The 23,355-nt window shown below is 46.0% G+C and overlaps 1 protein-coding gene across 2 annotated transcripts in view; it reads right to left on the reverse strand.

Annotated features, from left to right (window-relative positions):
• ABCC4 (ATP binding cassette subfamily C member 4 (PEL blood group)) overlaps positions 1–23,355 on the reverse strand; it is a 2,280,107-nt gene that overhangs the window by 100,263 nt on the left and 2,156,489 nt on the right. For both annotated transcript variants that reach the window (XM_069639145.1, XM_069639144.1), the window contains exons 28-29: positions 8,782–8,954; positions 2,771–2,876 (exon numbers count right to left, since the gene is read on the reverse strand). In XM_069639145.1, the coding sequence (XP_069495246.1) occupies positions 2,771–2,876; positions 8,782–8,954 (279 nt within the window). The remainder of the gene's footprint in view (positions 1–2,770; positions 2,877–8,781; positions 8,955–23,355) is intronic.

Below are 23,355 nucleotides of genomic sequence, written 5' to 3' on the forward strand. Positions count from 1 at the left end.
AGAGAAAAGCAGTTTGTATCTCGCATTCATGAAAGTGGTGAAAAGGTCCACCTAAGGAACATATCAACAGGAAATGATGACTTCCAGGACGTCCTAGAAGAACTTCAGCTATATGCTGAGACATCTGCAAGCACCAGATGGACCTTCATGAAGCACATATCATAATTTGCAACAGTAGTAGTTTCCAGTAGAGTATGATGGCTTTCCTGCAGAGCAGCAGAGATGACACACGGTTCTTCTTGTTCAGGTAATGCAAAGTGATCAGTGTTTTGGTTATACATTGTACATATTTGTCTATGATGCAGAGAGAAAGACATCCAGGGCACATCTTATTTCTGTTACATCTAGGAGATTGAGGTGGCATGATTTGTCATTCTTCTCCTAAAGGCCAATCTAACCCTCCCCCTGGCTACTCATTGAAGCACTGTAAATGGGGTTATCTGCAGCGATGTCTCTCCACACAACAGGATCAACCCCTCAGTCCACAACTGCAGAGCCTAGAGCACTCTCTGGCAGATAGCAAGAGGACCCTGAACCCCTCCCACCAAAACTGGGACGACTAGCTTCTCAGAGACCATGGAACGGACATTATCTGAAGCCTTGCATGCTCAGACAAATGCAGGATGCTATGAGGTCAAACAGCCTGGGGAATGCTGAACGTTTGTGGAAAACTGTAAACCGTCACCACATCCGACAACCTCTGTTCTGGAGGAAAAACCATCTTGAGGCTATTGTCAAACAACACCACTGTGAAGGGGATGCAGTCTGGCCAGGCGGCATGATTCCATGCTGAAACAAGGCTTTTAGGAAGAGGATGTGTCGATGGGAAAAGCAGGCCCCGGCGTGGGTAAGTTCTTAAGTATCACCTTCTTTCAAAGACAAATTGACATGAGTCCACTGGAAGAAATGGACTGACTGTGCAGGGCTTTGCTAAGGGAAGTCCTGCTGCAAGATCTCCATTAAGACAAACACCTCCCTGCAGGAGTCTATCGCACTGGACAGCGATGTGTGGAATGAAGCCGAACATTGACCCATAATATAGGAGCAGGACCCCAAACTCAGAAACAGGAGAGCTAATGAGATTTTGCAAACCTTACAGTTCTGCAAATCAGGGTTCCCAGAGTTTCACCAAGACTGAAGCTCCATTTGTGGCCAAAAAGGACCCCACTCCCTTTGTTAGATCCTCTTAAATGTGGCCATTAAATTCCGTCTTGTAGGAGGAGGTGCTTAGAAGCCCATGGACCAGTGTTAGGGGAGCATTCATAAGGCGCTTACAGTGGAGCTTGACTCAGCACCAAAAGATAAGTGCCTTTGGGCTTTCGCAGACCTGCCATTGAAGGTCACCCTACTAACAGTGGTGGATTTGGCCGAGTCATTGAACATGGTGGTACACAGTGGTTGGGATCAGAGAGGTTCCCACTGGCCAGTAAAGGGGGCAGAGACATGGTGTAAATGGCATAATGACCGGATTGGAGGATCTTGCACATGCTTGAAGACCTGTACAATGGCTGTATGGAAAGCCTCCCATTCAGCTGGGGTAGAAGGATCCATGTGGAGTTCAATAGGCTTGACAAAAACGACCAAAGAAGGTTCTGCTTCCACCGAGGATGCCGAATTATGGGCTGGGGCTCAATGGCACTACTTTCTTGAAGAGGAGCAATGCTTAGAATGGGAATGGGTGGGAGGGCTCACTGTGAGAGCAAGACCTCTCGTGTCTCGTTTTACTCATTTATCAGTGTGGCACATTGACTCCACAGGCTCTGAAACCGGAAAGAAGTTCAACAACCTTGAGCCGAACAGTGAAGACCTTTGTTAACCCCTCTCTCATGGCCTTAGGGTCCATTGATTTGCAGGACACACAGTTGTCAGTGACGTGTTCCAGACCCAGGAACATGATGTAATATGACTTCTAGCAAACCCAAAAGTTGATGGCTTTACGTTTTTGAATAAACTATACCCATGGGTACAGTTCTGGGCAACACTCCAAACGATCGTTTTGCAGCCTGCCAAGCCATTACAGAAGGGGAAAGACCATGTGCAAATCAGGCTTGGTCCCACCCCACAAAGGACAGTCCTGCCTGAACTGCTAGGTTGCATCCCGTCTGCATGAGACCACAAGCATCACCAGACATGTTTCGGCCTTGTTGTGCAATATGACTTCTGGCACATATTCTTCTTGCAAGGTTTAAAACCTAAGGGTTCAGGGGAGACATCAGCATTGTGTGTGGAAAAGGGCACTAAGGTCATGCGGCCCTTGCAGTTATGTTTCTAAATGGAGGGCATCACTTCTGGGGCCACTGGTACCAATGGGCACTGTGAGGGAGCAGTGCAAAGATGCATGGTGCACTCTGTTGGCTGTGAAAAATGTTACCGAGTCCATGCTGCAACTAGACAGTTTTCTAAAGGATGAATGTATCCATTAGAAATGTAAACATTCACTTTTATTTTAAGGACACTAAGCTCACAAAATATATTCAAAAGTTGTGTCGCAAAAGAAATGCAAACTGACAGTTACATTCCGTTCAAGCAACAGGACAAAGAGCATATAAACTGTAAGACAATAATTAAATACGCATGCAATTTGCGCAATTAAGTTCCTTTGTCATGGCTGACAGCAAAATACCTTAAAACAATGTAATACACATTTAACTATTTTCTTGACAATTAGAGGAGTGATTTTGTTCCAGTGAGGATGATAGACATCAAAAGAGAAAACAAGGCACTGTATGCAGGAAGCCAACAAGTCATTTCAATCCGCCAATTAGCTCACCAAAATTTTATCACTGTCAATTATGGTGTTGAGCCGGTGGGCAATCGTCAGCACGGTGCACTGGGCAAATTTCTCACGAATTGTCTTCTGAATTAATTCGTCAGTTCTTTTAGGGGAGGAAACCAAAAGAAAATACAAATAAGTCAAACCTAGTTCCCATAACAGTATTGGAGAGCCATTCCTACTATGCTGCAAATGGCACAGCCCTAAGCACACCTATGGAAGAACTAAAAGGCCAACAACACACAAGAAATTCAGATTTTCAATTAACTCATTAAAACAAATCTGAAAGTCAGCCATTGTATGCATTCTGAAGCACAGGAGACATTAGCAAAGCATAACGTGAAAAACTCATGTTCATTTGCAACGGTTTCCACGGTCTGCAAATGAATTTATGTATCAAGGCAGAGTCGCATTGTGACGAGACAAAAGGCGAGCATGTCCCCAAGGTTAGAGGAGGCATATCTCGTGCGTTGATTCCCCTCTCTTCTGACTCTGTGCTTGCATTATAAATTGATGTTTGTTCGTTAAGGAAAAAAAAGTGTACCTGCTCACAAACGACCCTCGCCTATTCAGAGTGGCGCACTTGAAAACGGCAGGAGCACTGAAGCGCTCTCTCTCCAGTGCCCAAGGTTACAGGATATGCACACAAGTAAAGAGGTGCGTCATTCTGTGCGCAGCATCATACAATAGCGTTTATGTTGGATGACTACGAATTAGGTATTTGCTTTCATTTACAATTCACAATTTGAAGTTTATTTTATCGCAATGGCGATTGGTTCTGGCAAGATGATGCCTTTATTCAAAGCTTAAATTGCATGTTTTTAAATGTACAAATGATTCATGTGCTAAAATGTAGAACTGCTTGTTTCAAGAAATGGAATCACGCTGTCAATACAAAATCAAAACTACCAAACCCACAAAAATCTTAGTGACTGCTAGGTTTTGGCCAGTTTGAAACACTCCCTATACCCGGCTTCACAACGTGTTTCAGGTAAGATGGACTTTTCTGGAGACAAAAACTTTAAAATCAAAGACCGTACAAAAAATGGATCTGTGAAATCCTGCCGTGCTAGAGAAACCAGGGCTTCCTAGAACATTTCAAAGTGGATATATTTCACTCCCTTTTTTTAGTTTGGGCTGTTAGTTGGCAGAGCAACCTACAAGCCGAAACTATTGCATTAGAGTACAGCTAGGGAGAAATGGCATGTGAGGAGGGACACAATGCATGACGATGGTGTTTGGTTATTTGCTCACCCATTGACTGCCCATGGCCATTCCCACAAAGGTCCGGCCCCTGCCCGGCCAAAACACCAAGCCTTACTACCAAACTAACTTTGCACTGGAAGTGCCTGCCAGTGTTTTCTCAAAGCAGTCTTCTGAGAGTTAGTGTCTTAATTGGAACCATAAAACTCATTGTGGGTGTAATAAAAATGTAACCAGGTCTGCCTCCAGCCACTCGATTTATAAACACTAAATGTCCTTCACTGAAGTCCTGTTAAAAGCAAGCATTAACAAAGCCGACAGTTTTGTTAGTGTGTATTATTAGGCATTTGCCAGGCACTGCAATTAGATGCCCAGGTATGCGTACCATTTTGCAGCTACTACCACTGATGGCCAGTTAATTCCACTTCGGCAGTGCCTAGCAAGTGCCTTTCCCATGCCTACACAAAAGCCCAAACTTGTGCCATTGCCAATGCTCCTTTTAAATTGGAGGTGACATTATATTTTGGGAATTAAAAAAAGTCCAATTACCAAAGGGGTACTTTTTAGGTGTGTAAAAATAAAGTTTAACTCTAAAAAGGTTTTTTTTTTTTTAAATAAATACTTACTTGCAACTAGTAATTCATGAACATTAAAACATTATTTTTTATCCACAGTTTCTGTGTACATCAGGCGGTAATCATATTAGAAATTATTTGCTGAGATAACTGATCTGAACATATTCGTGGACCTATATGGGTGGAAGCTGGGAGCAGTCTCTTATGTGTCCCTTTTTTTCTGTTTTTTGTTAGGAGTATTTTTACATCTTATATTGTTTTGTTGGGAGTTTGTAGGGAGTAAAAGTGACGAGTTCAGCGGTTATTTGAAGGAATGAGGGGAAATCTCTTTGATTTACCCAGCATGACTGGTTTCAGAAACGCATATATTATCACGCTGAGTAGGATCAACACTATGCAGACATTAAGAGCTATAATTGAAGTAGGGTGTATTATTGCCATTTAGAGAGACAGGCCAAACAAAGGACTTAAACCAATTTAAAGAGTGTTCATTTTACTTCTGGGATTCAAAACAAACATCCTTGGCTCAGCAACTCACAATCTGGGTTCAGGAGATGGCAATGTGTACACAGTCTATCACATTAGTTCTGGTCTCCTCGCTTCTTCCACGCCTGGGCATCTAGGTCTCATCTTTATTATTGTCAGGTCTTTTTTAGGTCCCTCCAGATCTGCATGAACCCGCAGGGGTGGGGAAGGACACTGAGTTGCTAACCTGCTCTACACATTCCGTTCTTTCTCCCGTCATGTGGTGATATCACAGTTCCACAAAACCCTGTCCTCATCTCTCTCCTCAGTGATTAGCAACAGCCTCACTCCTAAGTGAGATTGTCTTTCGCCTCTCTGCTCCTTCCTCCGGTGCCATCTCAATTATATGTCTAGACTTTTTAGGGTCCGTCACCTGCAACTCTAACACCTCTGCTACTACACACTTCTTCACCTTCTGTCTCTCCTTCGACTTTACTTCCTCCTTAGTATTCTCGCCTCCTTCCTTCTCCTCACAGCTCTTGGCAATTCTCCCCCATCATCTTCATCTCTGATCTTTTCTACCACCTTGCTTATAACTCCTCACCTTCTTGTTAAGACTTCGGGCAACCTCCTTGTCACCACCTTGGCCAGCCTCCTTCACTTCATTCAAACTGTTAACTTCACACTTCCTTACTCTTTCCACTAAACTCCTTCTCCTAATCCTCTCTGAAACATCTCGTAATCCTCACTCCTGCCAAAAAACTACTTTTCACCCCCTTGATCAGCTCCCTCCTTCTCATTCCTGCTACAAAACGCCTTCTCCAAAACTTTGTTTACCCTCTGGACTTTTCCTCCAGCCTTCCTCCCAGCTCCATCCTCCACACAACCACTAGCTACTTCTTTCGACCTCCATGCCTCTTCCACTAACTCTAAGTGGCCACCACCTGACTGAACCACTTAGAGCTTGATGGGGCCTCTGCTTCTCCACCTGCACAGCATACCCCTTAACTAGGTGTTGATGAATTAGTGGTTGTGATTGGTTTATCTGCGGACCTGATCTGCTTGTAGGTGTGACCACTGCGGTCCTACAGCCTAAGCCTTCATAAGGCTTGTCCACCATCTTGAACTTGACAAGCATAGTAGTGCACATACTGCTGCATAGCCATATCTCACACAGTGCTCCACTGTCAATTACTTCAATGCCTGCACAGATCTGCAGGCTCCCAAAGTGCAGCCAAACATCTTTGAAGACATAGTAAATCTTGCACTCTCCTTATTATCTGAGTGTTCCGAAAACAATACAGTAACGCACCGGAGATCTGAACATCATTGCATATGACAACCTATGAGGACATGTTCTGCATGGGCAGAAACATTGTGACAGTTATTTGTCACATAGCTGGAGTAAGGAGGGGGTTTATATTGGGTGATCTGCCATATATGCCTCCTGGCGAAGCAGCACGCTGCAGTTGGTGGCACCCAGGCTTTTGTGATCACCACATGCCCCGAAGAAATGCAGTAACATAATCACAGCCATTACCCAACGACTTGCAAGAATTGTAATGATTGCTCAGATTGCACATGGAAGGAGAACCTATGGATGCAGGACATTTATGGTAAACAACCAAAAAAAGTAAGGGACCAATGAGTTCTTTGTTTGATATTAGTTAGTTGGAGTCGATACGTCGAGGATTTTGTTGATCAAATTGTTGCATTGCATGTATCACTGATCTCAGTGCATGTTGTGTGAGAAAACGTGCGGCAAGTGCTTGTCCCGCACAAAAGATCATCCAGCAGGTCTACTTTTTATATATGTATTGTATAGTGTTTCTAAGTTTCCCCAGCGGAGGTGATACATTTCAAACAGGTAAGCTACTAAATTTGGGACAAGAGTCTATTTAAAAAAAAAAAAACACACATGTTAGACAGATATTTATCTAGCCGTTTCCCTGTCAGGTGACCTATTAGAGACAACACTTGAAGGCTACTTTTTTAATGGGAAGGATTATGCGAGTATTGGTTGCAAAATGGCGTTTCTGTTAGAAGTGATTTTCAGTTACATTTTTAAACTGTTTCTTGAGGTAAATCTATGCTGCAGTTGCTGTGGCAAGACACATTAATCATAGATTGTGTAGGTTGATTATGTTAACTACTGAAGGAATAGAATGGGCCGTCTTCTTTTCAAGTGTATCTATTTCAAATGTCTGGCTCAATCATGGTCTATTTTGTGGAGCATTAACAGAACCCAAATGAAAAGGACATGTCTGGAATTTAGGTGTATCCAGAGGTGAAAATGTGGTCTTGGCATTGTATCTGAGAGTGGAGGGTTGCCCTCTCTGGTGCATCAAAACCCCTCTTTATGGAATACATGTCCTATTTTACTTTAGTGCTTTGGATAAATTCCTTCTGTTTCTCCACTTGAGAGATAGGAGGAGACAGAGGCTCTTTCACAAGGTCTTCCCACCTTTCAGATAAAACAAAATATCCCCGACTTTACTCAAATATATAATCTTGGCCTTGTGACTGGAATACCTGATCCGTGGTACTCGGGGCACTAGAGGTCATTCAGTGATTGGAGAACCACAGAGGTAACATTGGAAACAATGCCCAGATCTATAAATAGCACTCATTTCTACCTTGCACCTGCATCTGGACTCAAGTGCTCCCAGAGATGCCCGCGCACGGATTTGCTCATGCGATGGATTTCTAAATATGACTTTTTCCTGTGACTGTATGCCACCTACATATGCCTGTTTATTTGTGACAAAATGTTGGTGTGCACACTAAATATTTGTGGAAATGCTAGAGTTCATTGCTCGAAGAAGTTTGATGTCAAGTGTTGGGAGCAGCAGTCACAGGCAGTGGAATAACTTTGCTGACAATGTTGGGGGTGGGGGCCATGGGATCTAAAGGAAAGGAGCCCCTGCTACATGAGAGGGACACAATTGTGTGTAAAATATAATGGGCCTAGATTTACGAAGCACTGCGACTTTGTGCCCATTATTTAAAAGTACACTGCATGTTTGTACTCGGCAGCGGTGCAGCATGTTTACAAGCTACTTGCAAGTTTTCACTCTCTCTAATGCTGCCAGCATGGCCCTGCCGCACTGAGAGCATTTATGAGAGACAACGCTAAGTACGATTTACAAGGGGGTCAGAGCCCCCAAATGTGGGTGTAATCTGTAAATGCAGCCTCTTTGGAGGGCCCACCTTAGGGTCTCTGCTACTGTCATGTTTCCCATAAAAGTGTGCACTTTTGGTGTATAGTTTCCCCAGAGCTCAATTGCACCTGAGCGTGCTTTGCTAATCCCAAATATGTCCACATGCAATCAAATTCCAAAACATGCACGGGTGTGCCCTTATGTAAATGGGGGAAGGCACCCTGAAAGTGCTTCTGTTATGGCTGCAGGTATTTCAGTATTACAGAAGGGGCCTCAGAATCCAAAGTTCTGATCCTTGTATTGGAAATGGCACACTTTGAGTGTGGAGCTAGTGCACATTTGTTAATGAAGACTCCATTCAGGAGTTCTTAATTTTGCAATACATCTTCAAAATCAATCTTTTAACTTCATAATACTAAATAGAGAAACCTATGTAAAGATTGAGAGGGCGGCTGTGCTATTTATAGCCCTCGCCAAATGAATGTTGCAACCTATACATTGTATCCGTAAAACCAACAGCATCATCAATACATCACCATATTTACCAAACGTTTTATTTGGAGAACATACTTTAAATGAAAAGGTTATAATGTGGTTACTGTACCTTGGATCCACATTTGCTGTAGCCTCGTCAATAATCAGGATTCTGTTTTTCCTAAGAATTGCACGGGCCAGACATACCAATTGCCGCTGACCCACACTGAAATTAGATCCGGATTCAGACAGTTCTGTTTCGATCTTTTTAGGCAGCTCTTCGATAGCCTCCTTCAACTGGACCTGCAGAGGTAAACCAGGCCACACAATATATACCAATATAAAATGTGCACATTTCATTAGAGCTATGGTACAAGAGAGAAGTGAGCTCTGATAGAGATTAGTATGTGTTTACACTTATTAAGTATACCATATTTGTATCACTATTAATGTTACAACTAAGTAACATTCAAGGTGTGCAATCCCGTCTGAGGACCGGGGTTGAAATCCCGCAATCAAAATGTTCGAGGGAGAAAAAAAAAACAAAGATTATTTTTCTGAAATAATCTTCGGTTTTTTCTCCCCTGACAACTACAACTTGGCCCTTGGTCTTTTCTCCCCTGACAACTACAACTTGGCCCCCGCCCCCACCCACACCGACACCCTTTACCTTGTGTGTCCCTGCAACGCCTGTTGCCTTTCACTTCTGTGATCGGGAACCGGCGCCACAGGGTCCTTTTCTTTTTTTTGGGATGGCTGCGAGGGACACCACTGCAACCCCCACACTCAATATAATGAGCAAGAGTGCGGGGGACCCCCTGCAACTCCAGTACCGAATGCGTGATTTGGTCGAACTTTTCAGCCGCTCTGAATTTTCGAATGGCTGACATTCGCCCAAATCACGCATTTGGGCTTTTAAGCTTGGTCATTTTGGCCAGTTCCTTCCTCGAAACTAAGAATGGATACAGTATATTTAGTACAATAAAACAAGATATTAGATACCTCACAAAGGTTACCTTTAGTATTTAATCTCCTCCCCAAATTATGTTTTTTATTAAACACCCCATCGTTGGAGACGAATGAAGACTACATTGAGTGGAGGAACTAGGGGAAGAGCAGTAGAGGTTTCCCTTTCCCCACGAAGAATCATTTGAGATACCACTGAGCCAACATGCCACGTGAAAAGTTGTGACATGGCACCGACTGTGCGACATGAGTAGTCCTTCCCAGCCTCTGCCCCCGCACATCCCCCGGCATCAACCTGGCTCTGCATCCATTAAATCAGCATAGGTCAAGCAAGAGTTAACTACATATTTTTAAAATTTTCATGATGAAATGCTGATCTTTTGTGGTTTTCCAGATAGCGCTCAAAATGCCACCGAAAGGAAAAGGTTTTTGCTTGTGACATTTATGCAACCTCTCTTATAAAAGAAGAAACCTCTGCACCCTTTTCCTTGAGAGAAGCATTAACCATTGCTCTAACATTTCTGAAGCTTAAACAATATTAGCAGTTTAATTTTCAGTCTCAGGAGCAACTGTCCAACCAATGTGTTAGTTTAGTCCCACTGCAAAGCACTTGCTGCTAATTGAAATAATCTATGGCTCTGTAGTCAGGGGTCCACTAATTAGAGCATAATGCAGGGGTATTACGGGTGGTCAGTCAAAAGACCGAAAAAAAAATCTCGAATTACAATAATCTCGAAAAAAAAATATCGAAAAAAAGGTCACATTTTTTATTTATTTAATTATATGCTTTTTTGGGGTCAGGTAAGTAAAAAAAGGGGTAAAATAAAAAAAAACGAAAAAAGGGGGGTTGGGGAGAACCCCCCCATTTCGAACAAAAAATGTCATTAAAAAAAATTCGACTTTTTTTTTCGACCTTTTCATTTCGAGATTTTTTTTTCGGGATTTGTTTTTTCGGTTTTATGACCATAAACCTTACGTCATAGGTTACAAGAATACTTTCATGCTTATTGGTTACAAAAAGAAGGCTTACAAGATTATTGGTTACATGAAAATATTTAGAGCTGGTTACAGAGAAGGTTGCAACATTAGTGATTCCAGGGTACTGGTTTACATTGTAGCCAGCATATTAACATAGGTAAGGTAAACATTTGACAATAATATACAGAGGTTCATGGCTGAAGGCAAGGATGATAGGCATAGGTTACATATAGTGCCTGCCCTACAGTTAAAATTTATTAAAGAGCCATGTTTTTAGTAGTTTCTTGAATTGTAGGTGCATAGAGCAATGTGTTAGACCAAGTTTACATCCAATGTATCATTATCCTCCACCAGTCCTTAATACAGTGTGTCTGTGGCTCAGAGTATCTGTGTTATTCCCTGTGAAGCCAGCCACACTGTGCATCTTCTTTACTCCAGCAGTTGGTAGGTGCGCCCCCCTATCACTTGCTGAATTCTCACCTTTAACACATTGCCCTCTTTGATCGATCTTTCGATCGGTACTTCTGCACCTTTCATCTCATTTTCCTTTTCTTTACGTACCCACACCCTTGTAACCCTCGTCATGTCCCCCTCTTCCTCGTACCCGTCCAAGTAGTCCCCAAAAATCTATATTTTTGTCCTGTCAGATGAACACTTCCCCCGTAATGCATGGTAATACTCCAAGTCTGGTGGTGGTGCTGAAAATATTATTTCTTCTTCACTCCCTCTCTCTCATTCACACAGGGGTGTTCCTCATCTAATACCTCCTTGACCTGCATTTTTTGCATTGCCATTGCATACCCTTTCTTGTGCTAGTGGCGCTTATACCACTGGATGATCAGACGACCAATGCAGGTGACTATGAAAATCGGGACAAGTAGAGGGACAGTTATTTTAAACATAGCCACAAGCCAATTGGGTGCCCGGCAGAAAAATGAATCCAACCAGGATGCTGATGAAATGTCTTGTGCCTCTTTCATCATTCTCTCAAGTATTGCTCTTATTTGCTCTACCGCCTCTGTGATTGTTCTATTTGTAGCATCATTGGCGAGAATTGCAGAACAGCATGCGCTGCCTATCTTAGGCACATCGCTCCCTCCATTGCCATCATAAATCGGGAACAAAACGGTTTTGGAGGATCACCAACGGTAGAGCCTGTAGTTCTTCACGTACCGCGTTGAGTCGCTTTTAAGTTCCATTTGCCAGTTCGAGCAGTTTGTAGCAGGTGATCTGCAGCCATTTTGCATTGGCTGCAGTTTACAACCCATGCACCAGAAGAGCAGCAGAGAAAAGAGATGCTGAACTGAATAGTTTCAAATTAGATGGAATGTTCTCTAAGCTCTTGGTGGACTCCGCTGAGATGTAGTTACTACTGGACCTTTTCTTCCTTGTTACCTTATGTTGGTTTGTTTGTTTTTCTGCTGCCGTTTTCTCCTTGGAAGGGAAAGCCAATTGAGTGGTATCAAGTCTGCACGGCGCACACCTAATGTCGACTTATGAAGAGTCACGAGTGCACAAATTCCCTTCCAATCTGGTGGTAGTTGGGTGTATGCTCTTGCTCTGCACGCCCACCAAGTGTCCAAAACAGCAGCAGTCCCCTTCTGCAACACTGCTGTCCAGCGTCTTCCTGCAGTCACTATTCATCTCCAGCATTTTTGTTCCGTTGGCTCTAAAACAGAGAATATTGTGTCAGTGGCTTTTTGTTTTCTAGGTGCGTGTTTTTGTTTATCCATGTTAAAGCATGTATATAACTGTGCCAAATGTTCTTACATCTAGCATTTATTTTCTTAACCACCCATTCTTCAAAGCCCATCAACCCTTCTGAACGGCACTGTGCCATCCCATTGTGTAACACTTAACCCTGGATTTGCATCAAGGGCCTGGGTGGCACCATGGCACATCATTCCCTGTGGAGTTATAATAATATTTTCTTTTAATGACAGCTGCCACCTGTTTTTCTCTTTTGAGCACCCCCTGTTACATATTCCAGAACCATGTGTCACGACCCTCGCCCAAAACCCCCTCTGGCAAACCCATTGGCCAGGTGGAGTCAGGACTCGGGCCTCTAGAGCCTGGCATCCTCTTCAAAAGCCCTTATGGGGCCAGTCCTGGTGCCTATGGCGCCAGGCTCATACACCATTAACAATAATGTGCTTGGGAACTACTTTATTGTATTGTCAGCCAACATGGAGGCATCCACATAGCTTGGTCCCTAAGAACCAAGCTATGTGGTCTAGTGTTTTGGGTGTGGCAGGCCTGGAACTACTTTCCCTGGTACTACTTTACCTGGGCTATATAAACCACACCCTGACTGCAGAACATGCTTCGGGTTACTTTGCAGCTTGCAACATGACGCTCACCGTGTCCAGCTATTCCCTCGAGCCTCGGAGAGGCAGAACCTGCAAGGAGACAAAAGGAACATCATTAGCAGCAACATCTTACCTGCAGTCTTCATCTTTAAACACTCGCAGCTACTGAGAACAGCTTCCTCTAATCTGCACGCCTCCCGGACAGAACGAGCTGAAAGAGGAAGATAGAGGCAACATTAAAGAAAGCTGTAGAGACATTTACAAATTACAAACTGCTCAAAAGGCTTACCTGGCTAGTCGCCTCTCGGCTGGCACCACTCCGGACATTCCACTCGCACTGAAGAATACCGCGACCTACAAGGAAGGAAAACACAGGTTAGCAAAGGCAAGACTTTGATGCGCTGCGCATAGCGCTTACTTACCGCATCATAGCGTTCTTAATGCCCCATCATTTACCAGCGGGGCTCAACCAAGCCAGTTCGCTGCGCTGAAGCTCCGCATACCTAAGGGAGAAAAAAGACATTTTAAACAAAGAAAGGCATGCAGAATAGCAACAAAACTAAAGAACAGCAATACGACCTACCTGAACAATATGAAACAGGCTGGCGTCAGTGAAGTAACTGGACCCCACACGCCCATGAAAGACAACGCGCCCCTGCAAAAAAGGCAGGACAGAGAGCATGCCTAATTCTACCACAAGGAGAGGAGAGGGCGCCAGAGGGACTGAAAGCATACGGGGTGGAGGGAGGATACTTACCCCAGTCGGTCAGTCTTGAACACAGTTCTCCTGTATTTTCAGGCAGAACCTTCCCCGCAGACCACATTAGGGCAAAGCTGAGAAGCATTCCAGCGAGTAACCCAGCTGGGTGGCGTCCCTGTGGATACCAGGTGAGCATAACACCATGTGCTTATTTTCCTCCTCCTGGGCCATGCTTTCCAGGTGTATAACGTTCTCCTAATACACCTCTTTCCCATCATCAATCAACTTTACTTTTACAGTATATCCCTGGAACATAGCCCTGGTTCTGCACAAGGCCAGATGTACCAGACACCCTCTCTCTTCTGCTGTCACCACTTGTCGAAAGAACTGCTTTGGTGTTCCTGTGAGGTGTGGAATCAGTGAGCACACGTAGCAGGTATCATTGGTGCTCCCCATCCCACTTTCTTCAGGCCAGATCTAACTCCTTTCCCAACAGTGTTTTATAATTCCAGTGTGCTAGCCACACGTCTCTTAGTGCACGTTTCCCCCTCACCAGCAGCTGATGGGCTCAATGTATCCTGAATTGCTATATACCAGAAGTAAAGAAGACAGAAAACAAAGATGCAGAACAATATGATACATTTTACTTTTACTCCACTCTTCTCTTCAATCCCAGCGCTTTTCTTTTTCCTTGTCCATCGTCCATCTTCATTGTGGCTTTCCTCTAACCCAATATTATAGTACAACATGTCTAATGTAAATTGGCTTATATTTCCGGTCAAGTCACTCCTCCTCTTTCCAACGTGTTGCTGGTATCTCGTCAAACATCATTGTGATGAATCCATGCATGACGTTCTTTTATCTTCACTGCTGTGGGTGGTGAGAAGATAACTTCAAACTGACCACAAAACCAAGTGTCTTTCCACTTTCTTACTGTGTTTCAATGAGAACGTTGTCACCCAGATAGAGTGGCTGTGTTTGAGGAAATGCTTGTGCACTTTCTTCAATTCTTCAATGTTGGTTGGCGTGCTTGTAGATTGCTGGACCTGGCGGGAAACATAGCAAAGCACATTTGTCATCTCAGTCAGATAGTTTTTCATTTCCTTTCCAAGGATTTCTGAACTAGGATTAGCATTTGAAATCGAGCGTGAAGGAGGGACAGGTGCATGCATGCTCCTTCCTGTTAAAATTTCATGCAGAGTCTGGTGTTGATCCGCAGAAGGTGTGTTACGGTGGGCAAAGAGTGCAAGAGGAAGGAAAAAAAGCCAATTTTTACTCATAGTATTTGTTAGCTTAGCCAAGCACTCTTTTAGTAAGCCATTTATCCACTCCACAATCCCGTTCACCTGCAGCTGGTAAACTGTGCAAAGTGTGTGTTTAATTCCTAGGAGACGTCTTATCTCCTCAAAGAGATCATTGGCAAAGTGCTGACCAGTATCTGATCTGATCTCTTTAAATATGCCCCATCTTGGGAATACTTCCATCACTAGAAACTTTGCAGTGGATTTGACATCATTCTTTGCGCACAGTCCTGCCTAAAACCAACGTGAAAATGGACAGACTTCTACTATTAGGTACCTGTAGGCGGCACAGCCCTCTTGCATGTCGACAGTCAATATGCAAGTGCCAAAGGGGCCCTCCGGTCGTGGTATTGTTCCCCTTAAGGTTTTTAATGTGCGACCAGACAAACTGTTTGCAAACCATACAATTTTCCATAAACACATTTACCCACCAATGCATGTTTGGAACGTACCATCCCTCACTCAGCTCTACTGCCATGCTCTCTTTGGATGCATGTGTGGGGAGTCTAGGAATAACAGCTGATGACACCAGCTGCGATTCTCCTCTAATGTTAATATACACGGGTATCTTGGGATAAACCTTGTTATCTCTCTGTACACATGTGACTCTAGATCGCATTCTCTAGGTCTGTTGTTGTAACCAAATAGGCCCTTATGATGGTCTGCTTGCTGCTTGAATCAATTAGCACCTTTACGGGTCTTCCATTTACCAGGGCTTTTTCATATTGTAAAGTCAGTTGAAGACTCGCATAAGCATATGCTGAAGGTTTCTAGATCTGCCTCTGTTTCTTCCCACTCATCCCCTTTTGGGCAAACTATTTCCATAAGTTCTTCTTTTAGATTTTTAGGGCAAAATCGGCCCAAATGGCCCGTTTCTTTACATGAAAAACAATTAAGAGGGGATGGTATAATTCCTTTAGGTTCCTCTCTCTTGCTTTCCTCTCTACCCTTCGGTCCAGTCTTCTGACTTCTATTCTCTCCTTGGGCATCCATTCTTTGGGTTTAGAGAGCCCTACCCATCTATCTAGTACCTGTGATTTGGAGCGGTAAGTGGGTTTGTGATTTTTTTCGCTCCTCGATTCTGTGTACAAAGTTAAAGTGTTTTACTGCGTCTGAGTGGTTTTGGGCAGTCTCAACAGCCATGACTAGGGTGAGTCGGTTTAGCTGCAATAGAGCTTTCTGTAAAAAGGGAGGCAAAGAATTGGTAAATTGTTCAAGCTTTATAATTTTTACCAATTCTTCCATGGTCTTGTTGTTAATCCAAAGGGATACCATGTTCTTAATTTGTTCCCCCAATTCGAGAAGGGTTTCACAGGGGTTTAATCTAATGGCCCTTAATTTCTGTTGCTAGAAGTTACAGGTTTGTCTTACCCTTTTAAGAAGTCCCTCTTTTATGGATATAAAGGTAGACCCCTCGGCAAGATTAAGTAGCTGGTAGGTGGTCTGTAGTTCGCCTTTCAATACGGGTCCCAAATAACATCTTTTTAGATTTACTTCCCATCCCAATTGCTCAGCTAATTGCTCGAATTTCAAAAAGAAATTCTCTAGGTCTTCGTCCTCCTAATAAGATTGTAGTATCCCTGGAGGTAGTGAAGGTCCTGCCTGTAACTCGACTAATTTTGTTACGTTTTCTTGAAGACGGGCTTCGGCTTGAATCTGATGGGTAGCCAGTTGGGCCACGATAGCTTGAAGGTTATCCATGTCTTACGGGGGAGTAAGAGTTCCCGCCATAATACTTTCTAAGTTGGAAAAAAAAGGGTTTCAACTTCTTCCGAGAGGGTTTCAAAGTTGTCTGACTTCTCCGAACTTGATCCTGATGAGGGAAAGTTCTGGGTATGTTGATCTCTAAACCAGATGGACCAGGAACCGGAACTAGCCCGATACCAAAGAGGAAAGTATTCTGGAAAAGGTGGATTCAGGGCACTAGGTCTAATGAAGATGTATGAGGGATGTATTCTTAAGACTATTCAATCCCATTGTTGGATGTTATAAAGGCTAATCGGAAGAGTATTTAACAATACCTGGGTTTTCAAAAACAAATCTTGTTGGCCAATTGGGACTTGAAGCTGGGAAAACAAGGACTCAATGACATTTGTGATGTCATCTTTGATGTCCTGGGTGTTAGTCTGAGCAGTGCACAGTGGTGGCACGAGTTATGGTTCCTTACCTTCCATAACTGGCAAATTTCAGAGGTTTTTCGGTTTTACTAGTAACCATAACGTCCCTTTAACAACATTTTTTCATTGAATTTCATAGGTTTTTATTGGTGCAATTTAACCATAACATCTCTTTAACAAAGCTTTTTTCAGAGAATTTCATGGGTTTTTACCAGTGCATGATAATATACTTATCCAATATAGCAATATTTGTGTCCAATTTACAAAACGTCACCTTAAAACACTGCCATTTCCCACCTTCTAGCAACGTGTTTAACACTTCTATACTTTTTCCACTGTTTTTGCTTCCAGACAGTGACACGTGACCATGCACTCGCGTGCGGCATGATAACAGGTCCATGAACGCGTTTGCACTTCGTGTTCGGGTCCTTTCTTCGAGGACAGTTCGAAACTGTATTTTCTACTGATCAAGTCACTTTAAAGCTCAAAATGCACCCTTGCACAGCTCCTACACCTATTCTTACTCATCCATTAACAATCTGGGCGCAAAGCACATACTTGGAAAAATAGTGGCAAAACTACTATTTATCTTAAAAATGGCACTAGCTATGGCTATCCCTCCTCCCCAAGAGTCACCACCACTCAGTGAAATGCACTGAGTGCAGCTTTGTACTCAGTCGCGGACTACCTGGACATTACTCCTACAGGAGCACCTCCATGCGCCACCACACCAAATCCAACCACTGCAATGCTCTCAGAAAGATTGTTCCTTTCTTAGCAAGTAGTAGGCTGTCTTCGTCCACATCATCTTCCTCAACCAATACTGTAACCACACAGCCTACTTCTGTGGGAAACAAAATCCCACCAGCTACCTTGCAAGCAATAAAAGAGGCTGTTGATCCATATTTTTCAAAGACAAGAGTACTCTGTATATACTGCAACACACCACTCTGCAGGGGGAAGCAATTTCAAAGTGCTTTTGAAGCTGTAATCAAGGAGCATGAGAAACAAATAAATAATGAGGGCTCCGGACCATTATCCTCCATTCCAGCCCCTGCAATGGGGGATAAAGGCCATTAACACCCCTGGTTCCCAAAGTGGGAACCCGGGGTGCTAAAAATAGATTTTTCTTCCTACAGCGAGACACCGGTAGAGTTCCACTGTAGGAAGGAAAATCCTTTTCCAAGATGGCCACCATGGAAATGGAAGGCGGGCTCCGTACAGAGCCCCTCTTCCCTTTCCATGCCATGCAGAAGGCGAAGACGGAACCCTATGACCATATCACCACAAGCACATTTTTTTCCCATTCAAACATATCCCACTTTTAAATAACTCTACCAAATAGCCGGTCCGAGGTGGACATGGCCACTTTAACCCCATTTTTCATCCCTCGCGGTCATGGCTAGTAGCCAGATTGTCCGGGTCATGACCTTATACCATGACCCAGACAATCTGGCTACTGCCCATGGCCTTAGGCTATACCTCAGTCACCAAAGGTATATAACTATTTTTTGTACCTACATTATGAAACTTGTCAAAAAGTAAAACACAGGCACATTTTCAAAACCTAGCTTTCAGGTCCTTGCCAATGCTCTTTACACAAGTTTGCTTGAAATCCGCCCATGTTTTCTTTTTTCAAAAGTGTTCAAATGTATGCACATACAATAGTCATATAACTTAAACCCCACTTGACAAAATCAATTCAGACTTTACACAAACATTCAAGGTTGGGTCTATAATCCTTCTGAAAACGTTTGTCCACATTCATGGGAACAAAGTTATAAGACATCTAAAAATGTTTAGACCCCCTCTAATTTAGCCCCCTCCTGAGAAAATCCCACCAAACTTTACAAAAACTTTTATATCCAGATTCATTGTTTTGCAACATTTTGTGCAAATTCGTCAAAAGGCACCACATTTATAAGCCTTTACATTATTTTGGGACTCCCCCTCTAATTTTGCCCCCTCTTCACAGAATCCCACCAAACTCTGCAAAACCTTTCAGAACCAGATCTTTCATGCAGTTTCATTGAGTTGTGCCAAAGTTATAAGCCATCCAAGCATTGCTTTTCACCAACCCTGTAAGTGTCTGCAAACTTCACAGGACTGTTTGCGAACATCCGGACCATTCGCAGACTTTTACAGTGAAAAACATCCTTTTTTTTGGCTTCTTATGGCCATATGGAACAAGTTACTTACCTATAACTGTTGTTCTCCAGCATGGGTCTGGCATGGATTCACATGCTCATGAATATTCCCTGTCGTCAGGCTGGGAATCCTTGGTAAAGAAAAATCAGTATCAGTTTCGTTTCTGATCTGTCTTTCGTAGTAGTAACCAATCACTGATCTCTGCGTCATACTGACCACAGCCAATGACTGCCCTCTCCCTAAGCCCCGCCTTTGGCAGCCATCTTCAGATTTGGTAGCACGTGAAGTGGCAGTATGACCAAGTGAAGAGCCACAGAGGGGTAGGCGGGAGAGTTCGCATGTGAATCCATGCCAGACCCATGCTGGAGAACAACAGTTACAGGTAAGTAACTTGTTCCTTCTCCAGCATGGGGTCTGGCATGGATTCACATCTCATGAATATAAGAATACATAGCAGTACACACATGCACAACAACGGGAGGTGGCAAAAGGCTCAACATTAAGCAATACAAAAAACTCAACATTAAGCATCTCTTACCTCTTCACCAGGCTCACCTTAAGCGAACAGGTTGCGCAGCAGTGCTTGGCCGGCCCTGGACTCCTCCCTGGAATCCCGATCGATGCAGTAGAATCTCGTGAAGGTGTGTGTCGACCTCCACGTAGCAGCCCTGCAGATGTCCAGCAGGGGCACACCAGATAGGAACGCCGTAGTAGCAGCGATCGCTCTGGTCGAATGGGCTCTCGGATGGCCTGGCAGCGGTCGGTTAGCCAACCGGTGGCAGTGCATGATGCAGCCAGAGAGCCATCTGGAAATAGAAGACTTCGAGAGAGCCTTCCCTTGATTCACAGGTCCACGTAGAACTTCAGCGCTCTAGCCACATCCAGCGAGTGCAAAGTCCTCTCCTCTCGGCCGGCGACGAAGGAGACGGGAAGAAAACAGGTAACACCAGGGGCTCGTTAAGATGGAAGTCCGACGGCACCTTGGGCATAAAGGAGGGGTGCGTCCTAAGCACCACCCTCGAGGCATGGAAGTACGGTGCTTTGCAGGATAGGGCCTGGATCTCTCCCACTCGTCGTGCGGAGGTAATGGCCACCAGGAATGCAGTCTTCCACGACACAAACTTCATCGGTGCGGTGTGCATCGGCTCGAATGGGGGCCCCATGAGCCTGGTCAGCACCACGTTAGGTTCCCACGCCGGGGCCTTCACCGGCGGGAACGACAGGAACAGTCCTTTCATAAACTCTTTTACCAGTCGATTGGACCACAGGGACGTCTGTCCTGTGGTTCTGGTATATCTGGACATCGCCGCCAGATGAATCTTAATGGAGGCATGGGCTAGCCCAGCCTTTGCCAGCAATAGCAGGTACAGCAGCACTTGCGGGGCCGTAATCCGTAGGGGGTTGATCTTCTGTGCTCGGCACCAGATAGAGAACCTCTTCCACTTGTGACCGTAGCATTTGAGAGTCGAGGGCGCCCTGGCCTTTGCAAGAACCTCTCTGCAGTCGGCCGGTATATCGTACCCTCCAAAATCTAGCGCTGCAGGAGCCAAGCCTGCAGGTTCAGCGACGCCGGGTCGTGGTGGAAGATGGCGCCTCCTTCTCTGGAGAGAAGATCCGCGTCCGCCGACAGCTTGATGGGAGGGGACGTTGACAAGTCCAGAAGGTCCGGGAACCAGATCTGCCTCGGCCACGCCGGTGCGAAGAGGATCATCCTGCACCGGGACCTCTTGAGCTGGTTGATGAGTCGAAGCAGCAACGGCAACGGAGGGATGCGTTCTCGTCCCAGGGGAACGAGAACGCATCGCCCATGCTTCTCGGCTGGGGAAACCTGCTGGCGAACCTCTGGCACTTCAAGTTCGTCGCTGTTGCAAACAGGTCGATTTGGGGTTTGCCCCATCGTCGGAAGAGTTGATCCACCTGATCCTGGCGCAGTTCCCACTCGTGACACGCGCGCAGCTCCCTGCTGAGCGAGTCGGCGATGGTGTTTCTTTCTCCTGCCAGGTTGAAGGGAACCAGGAACATCCCCTGGGCGACCGCCCAGTGCCACAGATCCTGTGCCTCCTTGGATAGGGCTGGGGATCTGGTGCCTCCCTGCTTCCGTATGTAAAACATTGTTGTGGCGTTGTCCGTGAAGATCCACACCACCTTGCCCTTGAGCGACGGGAGGAACGATTTGAGAGCCCAGAACACGGCTCGGAGTTCCAGGATGTTGATGTGCAGGAGCTTCTCCTCCGGGAGCCAGAGGCCTCTTGCGTGGAGATCTCCGGTGTGGGCGCCCCAACCTTCCAGGGAGGCGTCCGTCGTCACCGTCTCCTGGTACGCCGGCGTCTGAAAGTCCTTGCCCGCCGTGAGGTGCGCTCGAACGCCCCACCACTGCATCGCCCGCCAGAACACCTCGTTGAGGGGGACCCTGTCTTCGAAGGTGCCCGTCGCCTGCATCCAACGGGCATCGAGAAATTCTTGAAGAGGGCGCATCTGTAGTCTGCAGAGGCGCACCAGGTAGATGCAAGAGGACATCATCCCCAGGAGGGACTTGATGGACCTCACCCTGGCCACGTCGGTGGCTAGCAGGTGCTGCACTTTGCCCAGAATAGTCTTCGTCCATTCTTCCGACGGTGCCGCCAGGCGCCTCACTGTATCGAGCTTCGCTCCCAGAAACAGGGCCACCTGCGAAGGCACCAGGTGGGACTTTGGGTAATTTATGGCGAATCCCAGGTCTGTGAGTTGCTGGACAGTCCTCGCAGTGTGTTCGACGGCGAGTTCCCTCATCCTTGAGCGGATGAGCCAGTCGTCCAGGTAGGGGTAGACGTGAATCCCCTGCAGGCGCAGCCGTGCCGCCACAGGTGCTAGGCACTTGGTAAAGACCCTGGGGGCCGAATTCAATCCGAACGGCAGTACTCTGTTATTGGTAGTGGCGTCCCTGGACGACGAACCTGAGGAACTTTCGGTGACTTTTGAGGATGGGAACGTGGAAGTATGCATCCTCCAGGTCCAACGACGATAGAAAGTCGCCTTCCTCCAGCTGTCCCAGCACGTGCTGGAGGGTGACCATCCTGAACTTTTGTGACCTGATGTATTTGTTCAAACGACGAAGGTCCAGGATGGGGCGCCAGCCGCCCGTCTTCTTCCTGACGAGGAAGTACCTTGAGTAAACCCCGGAGCCTCTTCGGGACGAGCTTGATGGCGCCTTTCCTGAGCATCGCCCGTACTTCCAACAGCAGTTGCGGGACGTGATTTTCCTTCCTGGCCACAGGTGGAACGTGAGGGCACTTCTTCAGGAATTCGATAGAGTGTCCTCTTGCCAGGGTATCCAGCACCCAACGGTCGGTGGAGATGGACTCCCACACGCCGACGAAATTTGTCAGCCAGCCTCCCACCGGGATGCTTCGGTGGGGGCCCGAGGCCACGGCCGGTTCAGTCCTGCTTGGAGGTGGTGGCCTTGCCGCACTGGCCACCTTGCCGACGGCGGCGAGGCGCTCCCTGCTTGCCGCGACCCCTGTAGGCCTCCTGAGACGAGAAGCGTGCCGCCTGGCGGTAGGACGACGAGCCACCGCTGGATCCCTTGGAGGCCCCCTGTCTGCCTCCGGAGCTCCGAAAGGGCCGTCGTTGCTGAAGGGCTCCTAGGGCGTGGGCCGTCTCTGTGTCCGTCTTTATGGCTTGGAGGGATTCGTCCACCGCCTTCCCGAACAAGTTGCTGCCGTCGAACGGCATGTCCAACATCCTGGTCTGGACGTCCTAACGGAAGTCGGTCGCCCGGAGCCAACCCCGTCGTCGTAGGCAAACTCCGTTGCCCAGCTGGCGGAACCCGGTATCGGCAATATCGGTTGCCACCGTTATGGCGTGGTCCGATGCCACCTCGCCTTCTTGAAGTATTTCCAGGGCCTCGGACCTCTTGTCGTCTGGTAGGAAGTCCAATATGGGGGCCAGCTTAAACCAGAGCTCCCTGTCGTAACGGGCCACGATTGCCAGGGCGTTGGCCGCTTTGATCGTCGTCGCCGCCGACGAAATGACCCGTCGCCCCATGGCGTCCAAATTCCTACCCTCGCCGTCTGGAGGGGAATTCGACGTTGAGGCTCCTGACCCCGCCGCTTTCTTCTTCGCCGCCGCCGAGACGACCGAGTCTGGCATTGGCTGGGCCCTGAGGCACAGGGGAGCGGTCTCGGGGACCCGGTACTTCTTCTCGTA

Source organism: Ambystoma mexicanum, chromosome 7q, assembly GCF_040938575.1.
Source record: "Ambystoma mexicanum isolate Mex_15411 chromosome 7q, UKY_AmexF1_1, whole genome shotgun sequence".
In the NCBI taxonomy this organism is placed as follows: Eukaryota; Metazoa; Chordata; class Amphibia; order Caudata; family Ambystomatidae; genus Ambystoma; species Ambystoma mexicanum.